Source organism: Salmo trutta, chromosome 3 (assembly GCF_901001165.1).
Source record: "Salmo trutta chromosome 3, fSalTru1.1, whole genome shotgun sequence".
Taxonomy (NCBI): domain Eukaryota; kingdom Metazoa; phylum Chordata; class Actinopteri; order Salmoniformes; family Salmonidae; genus Salmo; species Salmo trutta.
This window is the reverse complement of record NC_042959.1, coordinates 17017735-17040598: the sequence shown is the minus strand read 5'-3', so window position 1 is coordinate 17040598 and position 22864 is coordinate 17017735. Positions and strand designations below refer to the sequence as shown.

At 38.9% G+C, this 22864-nt stretch overlaps 2 protein-coding genes across 4 annotated transcripts in view; both read right to left on the bottom strand.

The window, feature by feature from the left end:
* Positions 1–1818, bottom strand: part of rab28 (RAB28, member RAS oncogene family) — a 51075-nt gene extending 49257 nt beyond the window's left edge. Inside the window, exon 1 of one of the 2 annotated variants that reach the window (XM_029725350.1) lies at positions 1552–1818. In XM_029725350.1, the coding sequence (XP_029581210.1) occupies positions 1552–1626 (75 nt within the window). In that variant the 5' untranslated portion in view covers positions 1627–1818. The remainder of the gene's footprint in view (positions 1–1551) is intronic. The other variant, XM_029725343.1, reaches the window with a different exon arrangement.
* Positions 1819–11617: 9799 nt separating this feature from the next.
* On the bottom strand, positions 11618–22379 carry nkx3-2 (NK3 homeobox 2). Of its 2 annotated transcripts, XM_029725328.1 has the most exons (3): positions 22281–22379; positions 13067–13758; positions 11618–12635 (listed from the first exon to the last, which is right to left on the bottom strand). In XM_029725328.1, the coding sequence occupies exons 2-3, from the start codon at positions 13458–13460 to the stop codon at positions 12199–12201; spliced, it is 831 nt and encodes a 276-aa protein (XP_029581188.1). In that variant the 5' UTR covers positions 13461–13758; positions 22281–22379; the 3' UTR covers positions 11618–12198. The 2 variants fall into 2 exon arrangements, with proteins under 2 accessions (XP_029581188.1, XP_029581180.1); XM_029725320.1 differs by lacking the exon at positions 22281–22379 and having other exon boundaries at positions 13067–13877.
* Between the last annotated feature and the right edge of the window lie 485 nt (positions 22380–22864).

Here is a 22864-nt window from a genome sequence, read left to right as displayed (position 1 = left end):
TAAGGACATTACATCAAAGTTGGATCAGCCTGTAGTGTGGTTTTCCACTTTAATTTTGAGTGTGACTCCAAATCCAGACCTCCATGGGCTGATAAATTGGATTTCCATTGATTATTTTTGTGTGATTTTGTTGTCAGCACATTCAACTATGTAAAGAAAAAAGTATTTAATAAGATTATTTCTTTCATTCAGATCTAGGATGTGTTGTTTAAGTGTTCCCTTTATTTTTTTGAGCAGTATATTATGTTATGAGTTACAATTCGTACAATATGTTACAAATTTGCTAAATGTATATGTTATGAACTCAAAATTGTTGTGGCTAACATTAGCTAGATGGCTAACGTTAGATAGGCTAGGGGTTAAGGTTAGGAGTTAAGGTTAATGTTAATGTTAGGGGGATGGTTAGGGGGGTAACGGTTAAGGTTGGCTAACATGCTAAGTAGTTGCAAAGTAGCTCAAAGGTAGTAGGTAGTTGAAAAGTTGCTAATTAGCTAAAATTGTCCGTGATGAGATTTGAACAGGCAACGTTTGGGTTACTAGCCGTTCTCATTATACACCTACGCCCACCCAACACGTTTAGCCTTAAGTAACCTTCTGTCTTATTAGGCTGGACAACAGAACGAGTCAAAATTCACACAAGGCTGAAAAATGGCAACAGAATGTTGGCTAAGCTAGAACACTAGCGCGAGCCCATAGCAAATGAATAGAAACAAACATTTGGAGTAACACTTAGAATTCCATTTCGCCTAAATGGCACAAAAAATAATAATTTTATTTTACCACTACACTCTGTTCTTAGGATGAAACTGAAAAATAACTTGTGTAGATAGTAAACATCCAACATCTATTTCTGGTCTAGCGATCGATGACAGCAGAGTAAGCTGCCCAACCTTATGTAATTAGAAAGAGGAGAATATGCTGATTCGCAATCCAAATATACGCATTGCGAGATATTTGGCAAAATATACCCGCATGCCTCTCCATTTACATGTACTATGTTGCGTCTGGTCTATGAGACCAGGTTGTGTGGCCGGGAAACATGTTATGCACCACAGGCGTAATTGTCCTTTCTGTTGACACTGACTGTTGGGAAGATAATTCAGAGGACAGTAGCTAGCTCTCATCATAGACAATGACTAGACTTTGTTCCATGTCGTTAGTTAGCGCCACAGGAAAGCAAACTAATGCTATTAAAAATTAAGACGGTAACTAACCAACTAAATTAGCAGCATTGGCTATAGTTAGCTATGCTAAAACAAAAACACTGCCTGTTTGACAAACCTCGTTGGTTTGGTTCACGGTTCTACCTGTCTGAAGAGCTAACGTTAACTAGCAGCTAACAAGCATAGGTAAAACGTTGGTCTAGCACACGCAGCTACGCAGGACAATTCTGTAAGATACTTCTGAGCTAAAGTTATCCACTGCACAGTAATTTACCCAATTGCCCCCGTGACATAGCTATGTTGCTAGCTATTCAGCTAACGTAACTCAAAATAATAAGTCTAGCTGCTAGCTACCGTTAGCTAGCTAACTAATCTAAAAATCCCTCACCTTCCCCGATGCGCCGTCTCCGATGACTACAATTTTAAGTTGCTTATCTTGACTGTCCTCTTCTGAGTCCGACATATTGAAATATATTGCAATGAAGATATTATTGTACTGAAAATGTAGCTACTGCTATTCACAGTAATATAGTCAAAGCCTTTGAATATAGCTAGCTTGCTAATCAGTTAGCTAAAATAGACCCAGCACCAGGCAACCAGACGCCATTTTTCACCAGCCACTGATACCAGGCTGTTCCATTTATGTTTTGTAAGCCTGTTATTTACAAACCCTTTATCGGCCAACTGAAATACTTGTACATTAACGACACATTTGATGTTACAACTTTTATGTAAAAAAATATCATCCAAGAGTAGCAAATAAAGAAGGTTAAAATGTTCATTGAATAAAACTGCTTTACAATGGACCAGTCCAAGGACCTGAACACTCAACAGTGACCATAGACTAAGCGTCCTTGTTTCTATGGTAATCAAGGTCAAAGACTGAGAGGCATTCTTCCCAGATAAATAAATGTAGAATTTAAAAGTATTGACCATTCCATAAATAATACTTTAATCCCCCCACATGATGTAGCATAAATTGCATAAAATAACTGCATGAACTAAAGTATGTAGCTATACACCTTCAAAAACGTTCCACATCTAGACTAGCCTAGCCTAGCCTATTCATCATGATGGTCCATAAAAAAATATTCAAATTCCCAGGTAGCCCGAGGCCCTAATGGATTTTAGGTTCAGTAGACCTGAATTGTGTTCATATGGGATTGCTGCTACTCAATCATAGTGATCCATTCGGACGTGGTTTAAATGATAATTTTACTAATCCCATGTGGCTCCGTTGCTGGAGCATGGTGCTTGCAACGCCAGGGTTGTGGGTTCGATTCCCACAGGCGACCAATAAGAAACAAGTATAGACGTACTAGGCTACTGTAAATCACTCTTTATGAGCATCTACTAAATGACTAAAATGTTACACCAATTAATGCTGTCACTGTCTCCATGTCGGGAGCACATTCATCATTGTCGTTTGCAGAGGAGTATGAAATTTAATATATGGAAAACCCACAGGTCATTTTCATTTTAGTTTAGGAATGAACGTGAGAAAATGCATGTAGCTGTTACTTTGCAAAAGCATATTGTATTCGGCCTAGATAGCCTATATCTTCAAATGAATATGTTGCTTTTCACTGATGTTAAATGTAGGTTAATGGTTCATTAAAAATAGTTATAAATGTATTCATTTCAAATTTCACCGTTTTCAAGATGGCGTCAGTTTAATTTAGTCTGTTATAGGGGATGTTATGTGGTCACCGGGGCCGACCAGCAGGTAACCCAGAGGAATTTGCACCTGGAGCGGTTTGAGCCCGGTGGCAGTGACTGCCAGGCCCATCAATGTGGTAAGTGAGGGTGCCATAAGAGTATTGTGAAGGTATATGCGTGAAAGACCCTAAACTGGACATAGAAAGGCACATGCACGCACACACAAAGCATGCACTGTATAGGTTATTGAACATAATTATGTGTTATGCGAAAATTACTTTGATATTGTTGTTACTGTATAGTGAAACAAAATAGACTCCAGTACAGATGCTACCTCAATTGGTTGATTGATTTCAAAGGAAATTGTTGCCAATATCTTGCACATGTTCTTCAATTATGGGTACCATCAGAACCCTCATAAATATCTGTAAGAATGGAAAATTAATTTTCATAATACAAAAAGTACTATTTTTCAGCAACATAAAGGTATTCTGAACCAGCAGCATGCCAGGTGATGCCTTAAATATGAATCTTCAGTGAAAATCCAAGGCAGTGGTTTAATGGCACGGAAAAGGGCACATATTCAGTCGAGAGGACACCGATTCACTAAACAGGTATGGCTCAGATTCATCCAAAAACAACAATAACACGTTTTCATTTTCTCCCGTCTCACGTTGGTTGTTTGGAAATGCAGAGGAAAAGTAGAGATTCATTTGAGGACACATGGGCAAATAGATATGGTCATGTGGTATAGTAATGACATTTGTTACAATATTAATGTTTATATAGAATAGCTACATCTGCTTGTTGGAAGGACTAGTCACTAGAGGTCATCCCTAATCATTATTATATATCCCTAATAACATAATAATGCATAATACAGCATGAGTATGGGTTATGATTAGGTTTTCCTTCTCTTAGGTGAGTACGTATATTAATCAATAAAGCAATAACTTTTTTTAATATGTATGAACAAAACCAAATGTGAGAATCAATCTTCAGGCTACGCATAATGTTAGACTACATAGGTCCTATTTAATGCATTATTTGTTAATACGTGTGAATATATTTTCGCATTGTGTGGTACAACCTACAGTCTTCACTAGTAAATGTTTAGGTAGGTTGGTAAAGTTTATTTTGAGACATTTGTAACATAAAAATGTCAAACACCTTATAATGATATTCATTTGGTTGCCTAAATCTTTAATTTGAATCAGCATAATAGCCTCTGTCGCGAATTGCAGCATGGGTCAGGCTAGTGGGAAAATATTTGATGTGCTATTTTACAATAGCCAACTATCAAATACCTATTTCCTTTGTTTTATGTAGGCTATAGGCCAGCTCAGTACTATAAAATAGTATACATTTCCAAATTATGCTGCTTCAGTATTTGCCAAATACAAATGTACAATATTTAGCTTGTTTATGCAGTAGGCTAAACAATAACATACATGTTATAGGCTAGGCTATAACTTTTGATATTTTAAAATTATATCTTTCTTGAACGTTACATTTGTATCCATTCGGAATCGAATCTCTGAAAATATATAGACAGACATCGAACGCTATAGGTTTTAGACCGTTCAAAGACCGTTCTATTCCAATACCCAAGAGTAGTCAGACTAGACTATGCTTAGTGCCTTTTTACTTATTATTAGAATTTTTGATGCACAAGACCAATCCACGTATAGATTCAGTTTAGTCTCGCAACTAATATTGCAACATCATTTTTCAACCGCCATGTCCACGAGCCCTAATCTATACATCCCCAAGTCGATATGGACGCGTGACATTCTGTCGTCTACCCTCTCCAGCCCTTGTTGTGCCCCTCAGGTCATCGTTTATAACCTACAGTCTCTTTCGAGACTGGGAGGGACACATTGGATCAGTAGCTTAAAGCTGATGTAGGGCCATTGTATAGGTTCACTAGCGGTTTTGGGGGGGGGGGGCAGTGCCCCTGTGACAACAATTTTGGACCCCCTTGTTGCCCCCCCCCCCCCCCTAAATGTGGAGTATGAAATAATTTTTACATAACACATTTTTGCTATCTTTCTTTTTTTACATCCATTATTAGACAGAAAATGCAAATAAATTGTTGAATGATTATAAACATGGTCTTTTGCCTGATAATGCCTGCAATGCAGTGAAGAAAACTATATGACAACAATAACGTCTAATGTAACTGACCCCTCTAACAGTACAACTGGCCCCAGCTTGGCCCCCCCAGTTGAAATGGTCTAGAACCGCCACTGTATAGGTTATCACAGTTCAGAAGTTGTGTGAAATTCTTTATCGTGCAGTTTACCTGCGCTCTATCGAATTTGTCAAACCTAGTTGCTTCTGTTTTTTGTCATTTCATTTTTCAGATTATCACTAGCAATATAAAATGTATCTTTCATTTTCTCGATCGGTATGGTTTAATGTTACTTAACCATTATTGAAATAGACTAGAATGTAAGCGCTTGCTTGGCCTTCAACACTAGTCAAGCCGTTTGGAAATAGGCCTACTCGTTTGATATTAGGCTACATTTGACAAACGAAATATTTAAACTACTGTATAGGCTGGACAGTCACTTTTATAATTATAAATGTTCTTAAATGATATATTAGTATACTATTTACTTTGATGCGATACATGCCTCCTTCTCCATGATTTACTTATTTATTTATCGTAGGACCTTTGTTTGGGTTTAATGTATGCAAGTATTACCCGAGATAGCCTACTCCACGAGATCTGAAAATCGATCAAAATGTAATTAACATTTTATGATATATATATATAGGCTACCTACCATGTGTGGCAGTTTATATACATCACCGCGATGACCTTGATGGTTTAAATGGTGGAGGTCAAAATGTACCATTTAGTATGAAATGGAGCAAGGACACCTGCTGGGTATTTTACATTTTCGTTACATATTTTCTTTAGGGCTGTTATTATTTCGATTGAACTTTTTGTCATTTTTTTGCATTCTATTTTTTTCGTGATTAATTGCATTGTCTGAAAGCGTTCAAAATATACCGAAAGCATCCAAAATACACAATGTATACAGCTAAAAACAACAAATCCATGTCAAAACAAGTTGATGTTGAGGTTACAGAAAGTGTGCTTTATCAATTTACTTGATTTTGCTAACCGTTATCTTGGACAAAATCAAAACGTCAAAATTCTTGTAATGCTTTTTGTATATATCAAATCTTAAATCTCAATTTGAGCAAATTCTGAATTTGAGATTAATCGTGTAATCACAGTAAATTCTAAAATGAACTCGATATTCGTTTTTTTATCGTTTGACAGCCCACGTTCTCTTATTTGAAATGTATGCAGTTTTGTCCTTGAGCTGTTCTTGTCTGTCAATGTTCTGTATGTCATGTTTTATGTTTTGTGTGGACCCCAGGAAGAGAGCTGCTGAATGAGCAACAGCTATTGTGGATGCTAATAAATAAATAAATCATCATAGCTGTACTTTTCTCTCGGTGTTTGAAGCAGAGAAATAATTCTGCATATTATCAAAATCCATAATTGCACCGTGTCTACGTGTTCATTTTTGCCTTTCTCCACAAATTCATCCAAATGCAGTCTCCGGATGTGACTACTCAATAAATGATTTTATTTTGAAATGTGTGGTTTTACAAGGTCAGTCATAGTAGTACGGTGCCCATGGAGGAAATTAGGGTTGAGTGCCATGTTCAAGGGCACATCGACAGATGTTTCACCTTGTCAGCTCGGGTATTCGAACCAGCGACCTTTCGGCTACTGGCCGCTATGCTACCTGCCGCCCTAATAATGATGTCTCGTCGGTTATTTTCCTTTTGACAAGGTAGACACAAATAGGCTGCGGATGGTATATACACTTCGTGTGAACGCATTATGAAAAAATGAAGAAGAAAAAATGTATCCCACCCGCAGCGCAATAGCCTCTTTACATGACTAAATATCGAGGTTCTGTAACTGTGCTATTGTAACCTGACATGTCCACATATCATTTAATTAAGTCTATAGCCTATATGCACCGATAGATTTTGCCATGCATATGGGAACATATGGCATACGGATTTAAGTCTCAAAGAACGTCATATTAAATACCAATTTTCTATCATTAGATCTGCAACTTGATCTAGAACAACAACTGGAACATGTCTCTGCGAGAGAAAATAATTTCACTGATTAAGTCTCATTATACGTGTCAAGCGAACATGTATGGAATTGTCCTTGACATCATGCAAGATCTCATAATATATATATACAGGCATTCAGATGATAGTAAGAAAAAGGAAAAAGTACTAATAAACTGGTAAATTACTATACCATGTTGAGTAAATCATGTATGATATTTCTTGTACTGGCAAACAAAGGAGCAGTGACTGTGTGTGTGTGCGTGTATGTGCGTGTGTGTGTGTGTGTGTGTGTGTGTGTGTGTGTGTGTGTGTGTGTGTGTGTGTGTGTGTGTGTGTGTGTGTCAACAGAGAGAGAGGGAGAGACCACAAGGGGGAGGGAGAGGGGGAGAGACAGAGAGAGTTTGAAGGTGTTTGTGTGCGAGTCGAGAAACGTATCTCTATGGTAAATATACATTATTTATTCATCTATGTCTACCAGCCTCAAACATTGTGCTCTTGCTCTGATTTAGGCCCACACAACAACACTCACGAGTCACATTCCGAAAAAGTGCACCAATGTATGGCAATAGATATTAGCGTTCCATGCACATGAATTGAGGAGTTCGTTCGGTGGAGACAAATTTGAGCATATTGAGCAATATGGACACGCATATGATCATAATGTTTTGTTTGCTGTTGCAAATAACCATCCTGTGATCTACTCTATATTTTGATGCAACCAACTATTGACCTATATTAACATTATAATTAAGGGCTGAGCCCGCTTGAATAGATAAGGTGACATATTTCGGATTAAACAAAAAATCGTTTTGGAAGAACCTTCATTAATTGGCCTAGGTCTGTATCATTCAAAGTGATAAATATGATGTCTAAATAAAATAGGAAGAAATATACCTAACAATTTGTCAAAATGAGTAGGCCTTGATTGGAATGCGGAGCCGTTTGTTGGATGACATACTTTTTTGTAGTTGTTTTGGAACCAAGGGCCTCTACTGTTGGTTGATCAGATCATTTTCAATTATAGTAATTATTTTGAGATTTATTAGATTGGCATGTATTAGTGTCTTATTAAAGACACAATTCCACATGGGCCTATTGCGATCTTGCGATTTCAAAAGTGACAAACGATAACACGAAGTGATGCACTCCACATAGCTAGCCCTATAGCCTAGCCCCTGAAACCAGTTCACTTTCATTTCTTTGTTATTTGAAAATAAGCGAAGAATATTTAATTTGTCTGTCTGATTCGTGAGCAAGCCATGGTTCATTCGCGCAATCCATTTGCTGAGATGTATGCGTAACAAAACAATTATGCACGAATTACACATGTCCTAAAAATGTATTGTCTCTTCCATGTAAATCATTAATTTCACCCTTTCCTTTGCTGTGTGTTGCATCTCGGCCCTGCTGGGCTCACCTCAGCCAGCGCCGCCCAAGCCAGCTTGGCACAGATGGGCATACAGCCTTGGTTAAGGAGATATGTTTCGCATAAAGTAACGGGAAACGATTCCACTCACAAAATATGTAAAATCACGACGCAGACTACGTTTTCAATTATTTCAATCTAGCTGTTCTGTAAGAGGTTAAAAATAATTTGTGCTGTAGGAGATATGTTGTACGATTATTTTCATAAAACAAACTGCATGCGTTGCCATGGACCTATATCAACAGTATAGGCCTACCGATGTGGCCCACCAACGTGCTACATGGCATGTGTTCTACATTTGACCTACCATGGTAGAGGCTTAGCACATGACAAAAAATCGGAACTCAATTTCAAAACATACTTTTAACCATCTTCATGCTTTGCGCATAGGCCTACACGCATTCCCTCCAAATGTCATGCAAACGCTCTCATGTATAAAAACAAATCTAATGTGTAGACAATGAAATGGGGTTAATGCATACCTATGTGGGTGTTTGCATTTCATCAATCAAAAGTAGAAAAGAAGAACTTCAACTGCCAGAATATTTCACTCTTAATGAGATGTCTTCGTATGCAGGCATGAGACAGAATGCCATGTCAATGGGATTTGGGATAGGTCATGTAGAATAACAGCCCTTTCTATAACGCCGATTTGTATTTCATTTTAGCAATTCTCTTTTTAAGACAAACTGTGTTTGTAGAGAAACAAGCAATTAACAGAATCATTGGAGATGTCCTTTGGGCTGTACGATTGTGTTGGTTTTATAGCCGGGCGTGGTATCAGATATAGGCTATAGCCGCGCAAAGTACTCGATAAGAGTTTGTGCAAGAATTATCCAGAATACAAAGATTGAAATGCCCTTTGTGCTTGGAACCAGGGTGTCGGGTGGCCTAGCGGTTAAGAGCGTCGGCCTAGTAACTGAAAGGTCTCTAGTTTGAATCCCTGAGCTGACTAGATTAAAAAAAAATCTGTCGATATGCTCTTGCGCAAGGCACTTAACCCTAATTTGCACCAGGGGCCGGGTCCTACAATGGGTGACCCTGTAAAACAACACGTTTCACTGCACCGATACGATGTATCCCTTACAAATAAAGATAGCACTTTTTAAACTGCAGTCGACTGTGGAATTTTGGACACAGTAATTGCAGAATAATTGCGGCATACTGTAGTTGAACTGCAGTTATACTGCACTGTAACTGCAGTCACAATGCAAAATTACTGCAGTAAAAAAACTGTGTTATTTTGGACGCAGTATTTGCAGCATACTTCAGTTATACTACAGTATGCTACAGTTATACAGCAATATTTTTTCGTAAGGGATGTGACAATAAAATATGTATTTATTTTTACCCTAATTGCTCTTGTAAGTCGCTCTGTATAAGAACGTCTGCTAAATGACTAAAATGGAAAATGGGACCATTTCTGTTGGTTTGGTCAGAGAGATGATATGTTGAAAAATACTATAAAAGTTTCTCTGATTTATTCAAAATTTATCGTTTGCCGCACGGAAAAAGTAGCCTATCTACCCGAAATAGTATCGAGTTTGAAATTAGTTGTGGTTATAAAAGTCAGTCCATAGGCTTACGTTTTTCTCTCCCTTTACCTCCTTAACACCCAAACACTCATGGGTATAGATATCTTCATGTTGACACACCTCGAAGGTTCCTGTCAGTTTACATAGTTCAGGAATCGGGGACCCATAAATCATTGTCTGGCAGGTGTATTAGTGGGGAGGCAAATGAGGATTAGTGTATGGCCAACCTGTCAGGAAGTTGTGCAGTAAGGGTGGTAGCACTGAGGGGTGTGTGGTTTAAACAGGGCCGCTAGGATAGGCTATAAGATTTATAGGCTATGATTATGAGGAAGTCATCACATATCAGAATTGAACCGACTATAGGCTACCTTTACTTTTAATAATAATACAAAATAAGTATAAGAATAATCATCTACTTGTTAGTTTTATGGTTCTTTATTTGTGTCTATTAACTTTGTTCAGCCAAATAAAATTATATGAATCAGCACAATTCAACTTTCTGTCATTGAATTAACAAGTTCATTCAATCAATTATTCCGTTTCTCAGGAATAAGATGAAATGAACGTATGAAACCCTACCTCTTCAAAGAGTATCTTCAATAATTGCATGTGTCTTTTCCTACTAGCACTGACTTTGCTGATAGCTTTTTTATTAAGGAAAAACGTACTTACTACGACTTTGATGTGGTTATCTCACCTATAGCCATATTAAGATGAATGCACTACTGTAAGTCGCTTTGGATAAGAGCTTCAGATCAATTACAAAAATGTGAAATGTAATTATCTAAATAAAAATAGTGTGGGATTAAAACCGTCACATGCTCTTGAACCCTGCAGTTTTGGTGTGCAGAATATTTCTCTCCCATTCTAATTAGACCTTCGTGAGACATGTTAGTTTAAACCTACTGATAAAGAGTACAGTAATTAATGATGAGCAACTGGAATAAAAAAAGGACAATGCTTAATTCATGATTTAAAAAAAAGTATTTTGAAATACATTGGTAGGCTAAATAAATAATCCCCAAACAGTTATTATATAACTGGTTTGAGGGGAATTCCTCAACTGTAGGCTTATATGGTATATACTGTAGCTGCAGAATAAGGTGGGCCTGCCTGGAGCTATGAGGATGATGAAAGGAAACTGACCAAAACCATGTTAGAAAGTAGTTACTACTTAAATTAGGCTACACAAACAAAGAAAATGTATGCTACAGGATACAGGTACTACATGGTATCTGTGCACATAAACGTTGTATATGTTGTAATATATGACTACCAATTTAGTAATTTAGGTCAAGAAAATAAAACCCTACATTTGTTGTTGTGATGCAATTTCGTTCATCAATGCATCATGGGTATTTCATTGCTTATTATTATTATTAAGTTAATTAAGTTATTATTAAAATGTTGTTATCATTATGACAACAAGAATGGTTAATGACACAATTACAATTCATTTAGGCCCACTGATCATGGTCAACAAAACCACTGTCATATTAACTGAAATTCAGCCCTTACAAAAAGATTGCTGTTTTGAAATTGCAGTAAAAGTGCAATAACTGCAGTCAGCAGCTGACTGTGGTTTTTTGGATGCAGTAGTTGCAGCATGCAGTAATACTGCACTCCAACTGCAATCTTTTTTCGTAAGGGAAAGTCTAAAAAGGGAAAAAGGACATACATATTAAGGCACTAATCAAACACGACTAGCTTCAAAATATAATATGCCTGATATGTTTTTAATGTTTGATTTCTCTCTTAATAAACAATCAGATTTAGAACAATTAGAAAATAAGTACATTTTTAACAAGAGTTCAATTGTTACTGTCTCTGCCACAGTTCACGTTAAGGTCATAAGTACAAGAAACCTTCAAATCGATATTTCAGTCAGATATATGTCCACACTCTATCTCTATGTTTCGAAAAGTGCTGAAAATCTTACCGTTACCCTACAACCGCAGCAAGAAAAGAAAAGCAGTAAGGGAGATATTCGAAATGTCGCTTGGGGGTCTGATATCTCCAATGCTCGTAGTATACATAGGAACACAGATGTTGTAGGCCCCCTCTGGAAGGTTTACAACTCCATACAATCTGAAACAATGGCCTAGTGTCATCACTATACCAAGAAAAGTGACATGTTCAGTCTAGACACCATGAGGCAGTTCAAATGATTGACATAACTCACATAAGTAGTTCTGAGTTCATTTAATCTCTCCTGATTTCTTCATAAAAAGTCAATAAAGCAAATGCCTCGATTTCCTGATGGAGGAAAATAAATACAAAGTAGGCTATTCAATTCTCATTGATTCCCAGCACAAGTAGAGAGTGTCCATGCCGGGAGGCAATAGGCGTAGGGGTAGTAATACGACGGCTGGAGAGCGAGGAGCGGAGGCCGCAGTAGTTCTCCGGGGTTGTACTGTCTCTGGTCGTCCCGAACTAACACTTTCACAGCCACTTTCTTTGCTGCAGGGGCCGATGCCATCAAGTCGGCAGCCATTTGACGACGTTTTGTTTTATATCTGCGGTTCTGGAACCATATTTTGACCTGCGTCTCTGTCAGCTTCAGGGAGGCCGCCAGGTCTGCTCTCTCTGGTCCGGATAGGTATCTTTGGTGATTGAACCTACGCTCGAGCTCGAACACTTGCGCGTGGGAGAACGCAGCCCTTGAACGTTTTTTCCTCTGTTTGGGCTGATCCGAACTTTTATCACAACTGGCCTCGTCTAGGTTGTTGGAATCTGAAAGAAAAAATTGTGCATTTTATGAACTATGAAAAATACAAATCATCGCTTTTCTTAGACCACACAAGATGGAATAGTCAAATAGGCCCTAGCTCTTAAAATGCATCCAAGGCTGTCTGAAAACTAACCTCACACTTTCATAAATCATCATGGCCATATACACACGTTAATGGAATATATAGATTGAAATTAGGCCTAAAAATGTGTGTATGCCATGACATAACATCCCGCTGACTCATGCGTAAAGGCGGTGCCTCCTGCGAGTAAAATAGCCAAATGTTTACACCACATTGGGGAAATGATTTGAAGGGATTAGACTAGGATGTTCCCCATAAAATATGTTTAGAATATTACTTTAAATTATGGTTTCAATTGATGTGTTTACAGACTTTTACCCGATATGTCCCAATAAAAAAATTGTAACTTACCCGAAACATTAGGTTCACAGTCACTAAGACCTTTTGCGTTATCGACAGCAGTGGATTCATGGTCCGTTTCGTCCTGCAAACTTTCTTCCAGGACATCTGAAGCAGGATCCCTGTTTTTCTCGGACTTGCAAACCGCCAGCCTCTTGCTGTCATTGTCATCACTGAGACCTGAATCCGAGTCGTAACTTTTCTGGTCGCTGGCCATGCAAGCTCCCTCGTCACTTCTACACGCCGCGGGAAAGTCCTCCGAACCAGTATCCATTTCTCCAAATATTTTCCAACACGCAGTCTTCGAGAAGCAGATGTCCAAATCTGGCAAGTGTCGACTGTCCTCTTTTTTGTTCAAAATGGCTTGGATAGAGAAAGGCATTAAGGAGTTGCTGCGAACGGCCATTTCAAAGAGCAAAGTTTCTGTCTTGTAGAAATCGTAGATATGGACCAACGTCAAATCATCCGCATTGTATTCCCCTTGAAGCGCTATTACTGCTTTTTTGTACCTCCCAGATTTGGTATCTCATTGCATTCCCACTGAAAAAGCGATGGAAATACTGCGTTCAGCCTATATCCCGAGGCAAGATGCTTCTCCTCCGTCAGCTCTCGCATTAGCCTAAGCTTTCTCTCTTTTCCTGCCTTTTTCACACAGATCCACTATCCAACCTCACCTGTGACAGACAGCGACCCCTCTCCATTTCCTATTGGACGAGAGGAGAGAAAAATCGAGTGATGATTGGCCACTGTAAATTACGACACACTCACGTCCTGTCTGGCAATAAATATGTTTTTAAAAGGTTAACCCCTCACCAGCCAAAAGGGCTGTTGTATATCAAACCATGAAAATAAAATGACCCATTGGAATGAGAGTAGCCTAGCTAGCATATGTTTGTCTTTAGCCAACAGACACCAATAGATACGCATCCACAACTGTAGCTCAGAATAAGGAGAACTTCGAGGTTGATAGTAATACAGCTGTCAGTCTACCTGGGTGGCTGTTGTTGTGCGCCTTCTCCCTATCCACACATAGGCCTACCGTTTGCTCAATAGATGATGTTATTGACGACGACCTTGGCCTTGAATCTATACTGTAAATACCAACCACCTGAACCACAGGTAAGCTTCACTCGGTGTCAAATGTATTCAATTAAGGTTGGTAACTCATAAATGTAAAACAAAGAAGAGTTATATGGTAGGGATTATTTGCGTTATGTCTGGAGTTCTTTCTGAGGAGCATCTTCCCGTGAAATAATGATGTAGGCTTTATGCTTCTCCTGCTGTATGTTATAAAGCACAGGCCTAAACCCCATTTAATTTCAATGCATGCACATTATGTTTTTCATGGTTTGCCACATGTAGGCCTATAAATTACCACAGACCTCTGGTGTCGGTGACATGATCTGTGGGCCCACAGGCAGCACATTTCAGCACATTGAGGTAGGAGGAATAATTATTTTGTCATTGGCAATTGATCGAATTGAGGTCTTAATAAATTCGTCCAAGATTTATCATTGATCTTGTTTATTTGAGCTATAGGTAACCTAGCGGTTAAGAGCGTTGGGCCAGTAAATGAAAGATCGCTGGTTCGAATCCTCGAGTCAACTAGGTGAAAAATCTTTCCATGTGCTCTTGAGCAAGGCACTTAACCCTAAATGCTCCTGTAGGTCATTATGGATAAGAGCGTCTGCTAAATGACTAAAATGTAAATGTAATTCAGGAGCCGTGCTTGTGTGTTTCCTCTTGCAATGATACCACAACAGTAGGCTACATATAGGCTAATCTTTAGCCTATTATTTCAGATGTTATATTATCACCATGGTATAGTGCATTTGGTTTAGGATAGAAATAAATACTAAATTAAGTCGAGCAATATGTGTTTGTCTTGTAGCGTTAGCCTCTTTACGATTAACAAGAACCATCATAATGCATAGTGTAGGTTTTGTAGGATCATAGTGTAGGCATATCATTCATGCAATAGCCTGCGTCCCAATTGGTCAGATTATTGTTGTGCTATCTGATAATACCAGATGTAGCCTCCTTTATAGTCTACGCCAAGGGCTACCTCTAATAATAATAATACATGTCATAGTATTATTTTTATTTGTATAGTTGTTGTTGTTATACATAATATAATTTTTTATCGTGATGTTAGTAAGACATGAATAAACATCAACAACATTCATTCAGCGCACAATGCACGAGTTAACCAATATTTATGAGCAGACCAGACCGCAAGCGTAAATATTCGAATGCTTCAGCAGTTCCCATAATATAGGCCTACGACTTCTAACCATGTCACTGAAGCGTTTATCCACTATCTTCTTTTACATTGACTTATATTTGTGTTGATTGAAAGTTGGTGATATCATCTGATCTTTTGTATATATAAAAAAAAAAACAAGTAAATCAATACAATATGCTACCAATTAAAACACATAAAAGGCGTAACTGGTATTTGTGAATGTCTTCTTGGGCAAAAAAGCAATCGAGTTATGCGCGGTATACGCGTAGGCCTATGTCATTTATTATATAGGTAGGCCTTGATTAATAATATATTTTATGGGCACAATGTAGAGCATAATGTTGAATAAGCAGGGATTTTTAGATTTCTTTTGAATATCAACCGTTTAACAGAATCATAATAGGGTCATTGGCATTGAATCTGATGCTATCATTTCAGATATTTGCAGTTGTATTATTTCCATTCTAAATAGCTTCCTCATCTTGATAACAGTTTGATGATTGCAACAGTTTGCAGTGATATAAATATCAGCACGAACCCACTGAATATGACGTGAGGTCATATGCCTAGAAAATGTATAGGACAATTGATGACAAACATGTTATGAGTGTGTAATCCTATCATACCTAGGCTCATTTTAAAATATTAACGGTTTCTCAATTGTCAAGTGGATCAATGATGTCATTGGCAGACCTTTTGCATGTATATGTCCTACCACCTAGTGGTCACTGAGTATACTACTTTGTAATTTGCATATGTGGCATCATTAGTGAAAACACAACCAGCCTGAAGTACATATAGGACCTTTCCCTGCTGTGCAACCGCATGGACCCTGCACCTGGATTAGAAGGGGGCCTCATTTTTATTTTTCACATAATTTAAAAAGACTGCCTTTGTGTACAGACAATTGATTGTTCTTTGTGCTACTTTTGCATTTTTATGACGATATCATGACATATGATCCTTGCAAAAAATTGACTGCTGATCTCACAACAACTCCTTCCTTACGGGAATAACCCCAGCTGACTTAAGACTTAAAGTTTGACTTAGTCTTGAAGAGAGTATTAAAAGCTTTTGTAATGAGTCTTCCCTGCTTTAGCCACAGAAGGAGGGTAAAGAGAAGGTAAGAGAGAATAAGATGGAAAATGGGTCAAATTGAGAGTTTGTACATGTACCAGAGGTCCACAAAAGAGGAACTCACCCTGGCTATCAATACAACGTCAACCAGGCTCCCTGGGCTCCAGCGTGTTTAGATAACCAAACTGGGATGAATAATAGAAAGTAAGTAGCTATAAGTGGCAAGAAAACTAAACAGCGGAACAGCAGTTTGCTGTACAGCAAGACAATAAGTGATGCATAGTAAGTGATATGCAATAAAAGCTTCAGCGTGGGTATGCATAGAGTGAAGCAAGATTGATGTCACAGATGTATAAAAAGCATTTCTTTGCAAAGGAAAGTCTTTCATGGCACTCAAGGGGAAAATCTACCTCTAATGAATTCATCCCAAATCGGCGTACCAACTTGTGGTTACATTTTTTACAGTGTTTTAAGAATTGGCAGAAGTGGTCAAAGAACTAATTGGAAATAAATCCAATGTCCCCATCAATTTCACATATTCTTCCAGACCATCAACAAAAGCATACTTTTGTCCCTTTTCAGAATTTAGCTTCTCCTCTGCCATTTCATTTGTGGGTGTGGGACTTATGTGCAATTAGGTATAAATATAAATGTGAAGAGAGAATCAAAACTGCCCAGACACATAGGCTCTCTAGGACCGGGTTTGGAAAACTATATAGAAACCCCATAGTGTTTGTGTCTGTTTGTAAGGTCCACATCATGCTCTTCAGCCTATATATAGAGGGATACTCAGGGACAGCCGAGGTAGATTAGATAAGATGGGTCCCTCTGCTGGCTGGGAAAGACACTGACATGGAGGTGGTGTCTGGGACCCACAGGTAAATTTGGGCTTTGTGACATTCAGATGTAGGATCTTAATTTGAGCATCCTGATGCAGGAGAACGTTCCTGCAATGTAGGACATTTAAAACTTGTAGTGTATTTGATGTTAAAGAAGGCTTCTGAGTCGAGTCTTACAAAATGGAATATAATGATGCGGATAATGTTCGGAATGACAAAATGTAATGTGTACATCTAAAGACCTGCATCACTATAAAGAAAGCATTTAATTATTTTTTATTTTTTTGCTTTTGTTAATGTTCTAAGCTCTTCAGAACGAGCATAAGGAAGTGTATCGCTGGTTGGGGTAAGTTTCTCAAAACCAATTGAAATCTCCAAAGAAAAGAGTCTGGACTATTCTATAACATGCAATTTTCATCCAAAATACAGATTTAGTTCAAATAAAGTGAACATCTCTTTTAAATATTGCAGATTGCACCTTTAATGGTGATTATATGTAATCATCATTTTAATTATCATCGTTATATTCAATTACAATGATGGCAGATCATTCTGTATGTTGGTGTTATGGAGAGTTGACATAATGATGTATTCATTTGTCCACAAATTTCATTTTCACTCCCTGAACACCTCCTTTGTGTGATGTAAGGGAGAAAACTACCACACTCCCTGAATACTTCCTCAGTGTGATGTAAGGGAGAAAACTACCACACTCCCTGAATACCTCCTCAGTGTGATGTAAGGGAGAAAACTACCACACTCCCTGAATACCTCCTCAGTGTGATGTAAGGGAGAAAACTACCACACTCCCTGAATACCTCCTCCGTGTGATGTGAGGGAGAAAACTACCACTCCCTGAATACCTCCTCAGTGTGATGTGAGGGAGAAAACTACCACACTCCCTGAATACCTCCTCCGTGTGATGTGAGGGAGAAAACTACAACAAAACCATTACACAAGACATGCATGTATACTGGGTTAACCTGGCGTGAGAGTGGTTGTGTCTCCTTATTTCTACACAGCATATAACTTTAACCTTATGTTTTTAACAGAAATCCTGGTTAATCGAGCCGCATGACAGAACCATGGTAACATCTCTGTTTCCCATCCTCTCCAGGGTGTGTTTATGACAGGTCCTGAACCTTTGCGTGAGGAAGGAGGCTTGCAGCACGCCATTCTCCCCCTCTCTTACGAGAACCGCTGCCAAATTGCGTTCAGATGGAGCAATACATGAGAGGGCACTGCCAAGAGTCATTTGCAATACATGCTCCCAAAAGGTCCTCTGCATTTCTCACCAAATATCAGATCCACCATGATACCCACCCTTAATCAACTTCGAAATTGAGAAGTGGAGGATGAGCACCACCGACAATAAGTATGCGTTTAGTCACCTAAGTAATGATTCAAATGCCCCTAATCTTTTTTTTCTCAAGAAACATTATCCTTGCATGCGATGAACCACTAAATAGAAGAACCCTTTGGACGGCACACACCTTATACTGTAAATGTTACCAAGAGACAAGGGAAGAGCAGGCCTAGCTGTGCCCTCCTCCTCTTGGAAGTTATTCAAAACAACTCAGCATTGGCTACATTACTGGGCTCACACTCAAAGCACAGGAGCACTTTTTAGTGGGGGGATAGCCCACTGTTACAGTCCAATTCATTTGTGTAGATAGCGCAGACATGATTTATAGTGGATTTTCAGGTGTGTTCTACTGACAAACAAGCTCCCATGTGCCTTCGGCACGCAATAGACAATACATGCAACTCAAGCACATTCATGCGAGGCTTCTCTTTAGTCAAGGGCCTCGTTGCCTAAATGCCTCTGCGACTATTCTCCTTCTCCTGCGCTCACACTTCAATAAAAATGTCCTAGTCCTTCATAGAAAACAAGCCTTTCATGAATGTTATGTCAGATGTACTTCTTTTGAATATACACAGGGGTTTATCAGGTTATCAAGGCTTCAAGGATCATTTAGATGTTCTAGAACTAACTGAGGATAGTTGGACTGAGGTGTCTTTGACTGTATATTACCACTTTGAGCTCAATACTGCTCATATGGAGGACTTATTATATACACAGTGTATTCGGAAAGTATTCAGACCCCTTGACTTTTTCCACATTTTGTTACGTTACAGCCGTATTCTAAAATGTATAAAAAAAATTTTTTTGCTCAATCTACACACAATACCCCATAATGACAAAGTGAAAACAGATTTTTAGAAATGTTTGCACATTTATTAAAAATAAAAAGCAGAAATACCTTCTTTACATAAGTATTCAGACCCTTTGCTATTAGACTGGAAGTTGAGCTCAGGTGCATCCTGTTTCCATTGATCATCCTTGAGATGTTTCTACATCTTGATTGGAGTCCACCTGTGGTAAATTCTATTGATTGGACATGATTTGGAAAGGCACACACCTGTCTATATAAGGTCCCACAGTTGACAGTGCATGGCAGAGCAAAAACCAAGCCAGGAGGTCGAAGGAATTGTCCGTAGAGCTCCGAGACAGGCTTGTGTCGAGGCACAGATCTGGGGAAGGGTACCAAAACATTTCTGCAGCATTGAAGGTCCCCAAGAACACAGTGGCCTCCATCATTCTTAAATGGAAGAAGTTTGGAACCACCAAGACTCTTCCTAGAGCTGTCCGCCTGGCCAAACTAAGCAAATCAGGGGAGAACAATCAGGCCATTATAGTAGAGTGGCCAGACGGTAGTCATTCCTCAGTAAAAGGCACGACAGCCCGCTAGGAGTTTTCCAAAAGGCACCCAAAGACTCTCAGACCATGAGAAACACAATTCTCTGGTTTGATGATACCAAGATTGAACTCTTCGACCTGAATGCCAAGCGTCACGTCTGGAGAAAGCCTTGCACCATCCCTACGGTGAAGCATGGTGGTGGCAGCATCATGCTGTGGGGATGTTTTTCAGCAGCATGGACTGGGAGACTAGTCAGAATCGAGAGAAAGATGAACGGAGCAAAGTACAGAGAGATCCATCATGAAAACCGGCTTCAAAGTGCTCATGAACCCCAGACTGGGGCGAAGGTTCACCTTCCAACAGGACAACGTCCCTAAGCACACAGACAACACAGGAGTGGCTTCGGGATGTCCTTGAGTGGCCCAGCCAGAGCCCGGACTTGAACCCGATCGAACATCTCTGGAGAGACCGAAAAATAGCTGACAGAGCTTGAGAGGATCTGCAGAAAAGAATGGGAGAAACTCCCCAAATACAGGAGTGCCAAGGTTTTAGCGTCATTACATTTACATTTTAGTCATTTAGCAGACACTCTTATCCAGAGCGACTTACAGTAGTGAATGCATACATTTCATGCATTTAATAAAAAAATAAAAAGAATTAAAAAAAAAAATTGTACTGGCCCCCGTGGGAATCGAACCCACAACCCTGGCGTTGCACACACCATGCTGGCATTGCAAACACCAGGCTCTACCAACTGAGCCACAGGGAAGACTACAAGAAGACTCCAAGCTGTAATCGCTGCCAAAGGTGCTTCAACAAAGTACTGAGTAAAGGGTCTGAATACTTATGTAAATGTAATATTCCAGATTTATTATTATAATTTTTTTTAAATAACTTTTCTAAAAACCTGTTTGTGGTTTGTCATGATGGGGTATTGTGTGTAGATTGATGAGGATTTTTTTTTTTTACATCCATTTTAGAAAAGGCTGTAACTCATCAAAATGTGGAAAAAGTAAAGTGGTCTGAATACGTTGCCGAATGCACTGTAAATTATTTTATGGTTTTCTAGTCTTTGGAAGCTTCTAGAGGTCCCAGATTGTCCATGCCCCTATGCCACCATGTCTTTGCAGCTCCTATGTTGGTCAGTGGAGAAAGTTCTTATGACTTTTTTTAAATGATTGAATCTAGTATCCTCCCTGGGTTTGGTCAGTAGTGGCCAGCAGCATATTATTATGGTTACAACAAACCTAATCTTTGATCTGTTTCTTCTGTGTTGTGTTTCCTATGACATTTTATTTAGCCATTGTCTCTCTAAAAAGCTGCCAGCGATGGAGTGCTGTGGTGACATGGTTCAAAAACCCAGTAAAGTTAGAGTCTGGGGCTTAACCTCCATCTCTGCCTTAACTATGGTATTTTTTTTTAATAATGCGTATAGAGATTTTTTTTTTAAGCCTCTACCCTTCTTGGCTGCCTGTCTCTATTTCTGTGACTCTCATATGAAACACTTCTGACATTAAACACCTGTTAACTTTTATGTCTTGTGAGCAGAGAGGCTGAATGGGAGGCCATTATATTCAGTGCCAGTTGCCTTGGCAAAATCCCAGTAGAGGAAAGACCACTCCCAATATTGAGGGGCTATGAGAGTGAGCCCCCTTATCCCAAACAGCCAAGCTTGGCAGTCTGGGAGGATCTCTCCTCTGTTCAAATCTAATATGCCTTCTATTTCACTTGACAGCTAAGATGAAACCACATGCTTTCCATAGTGCTCACCAGGATAAACCACATGGCTAACGAAGAGACTAGCCTAACCTTGCTGACACTCATATCAAGTCGCAACAGGAGCAGCAAAGCTCTCCCATCTGGAGGATGCGATAAGGATGAGTGATATGGAGTGCGTGGACACATCCCTTAGTCGTGGTATATTGACCATATACCAACAAAGTGCCTTATTGCTATTATAAACTGGTTACCAACGTAATTAGAACAGTAAAAAAGTCATTTTTGGTAATTTCCTATGTATACGGTCTGATATACCAGAGCTTCCAACCAATCAGCATTCAGGGCTCAAACCACCCGATTTATAATGTCTGTTAGATCATGACTGTACTGTACCAACCTAGCCGTTTATCCACAATTAGGTACAATAGTACCTAACACATAGAATTACATATAGAACATCAATTAATATAATACATTATAGTCCCCATTGTCAGTCCTTTCAGACAGCCAGTCATTAGAAAACAAAAAGGTACCTGGTTACTCCAATGGTATCAATCATTGCCAGGACCAGTGACTAAATGAAAATAGATCCAAAACGTTAAAAAGAGGTGTTAAGATAATATTTAGGGACTGGATTCCTGTACCAGGAAATACCTGAGCAGAACTCCTTAAAGAATTGGATTAAGCATTCCGCAGGAACGGTCGGAAAACTCCATCCAGCGTCTTAAAAAACCGCAAGCATTTCATGGCCCTTTTCGATGCCTTTGGATTTCATGGGCTCAGGTGTAGTCATTATTTAAACCCTTGTAATTTGTTAACGATTGTGGCACAGCGTGTTAGTTTATTCCCCATTTGTAACCAGGAATGTCCTCTCCCCTCAGCTGATTGGTTGACTTCAGCTATGTACACGTTACAGATAGCACATCCATTCACACAACGCCTCCACTGAAAAATAACAGTTGAGACTTAACTGCACAGCAGTTAAAACATCGGTGATACACACAGTAGCACTACCTCACCTTAAAGGGGCAATCCGCAGTTGAAACAATAACAAAGCTTAACTTAGTTGTTCAACATGCAAAATGGATTAGACGGCACTTCATGAGTGTTACCAGATGTGGAAAATTTAGAATGGAGTTTAAATGTGTGAAACTATGATGAGTACTATAATTATGCATACGCAAAGTGTGAAGTGTAACACGCGTCATGTGTTTTGAATTAATTTCAC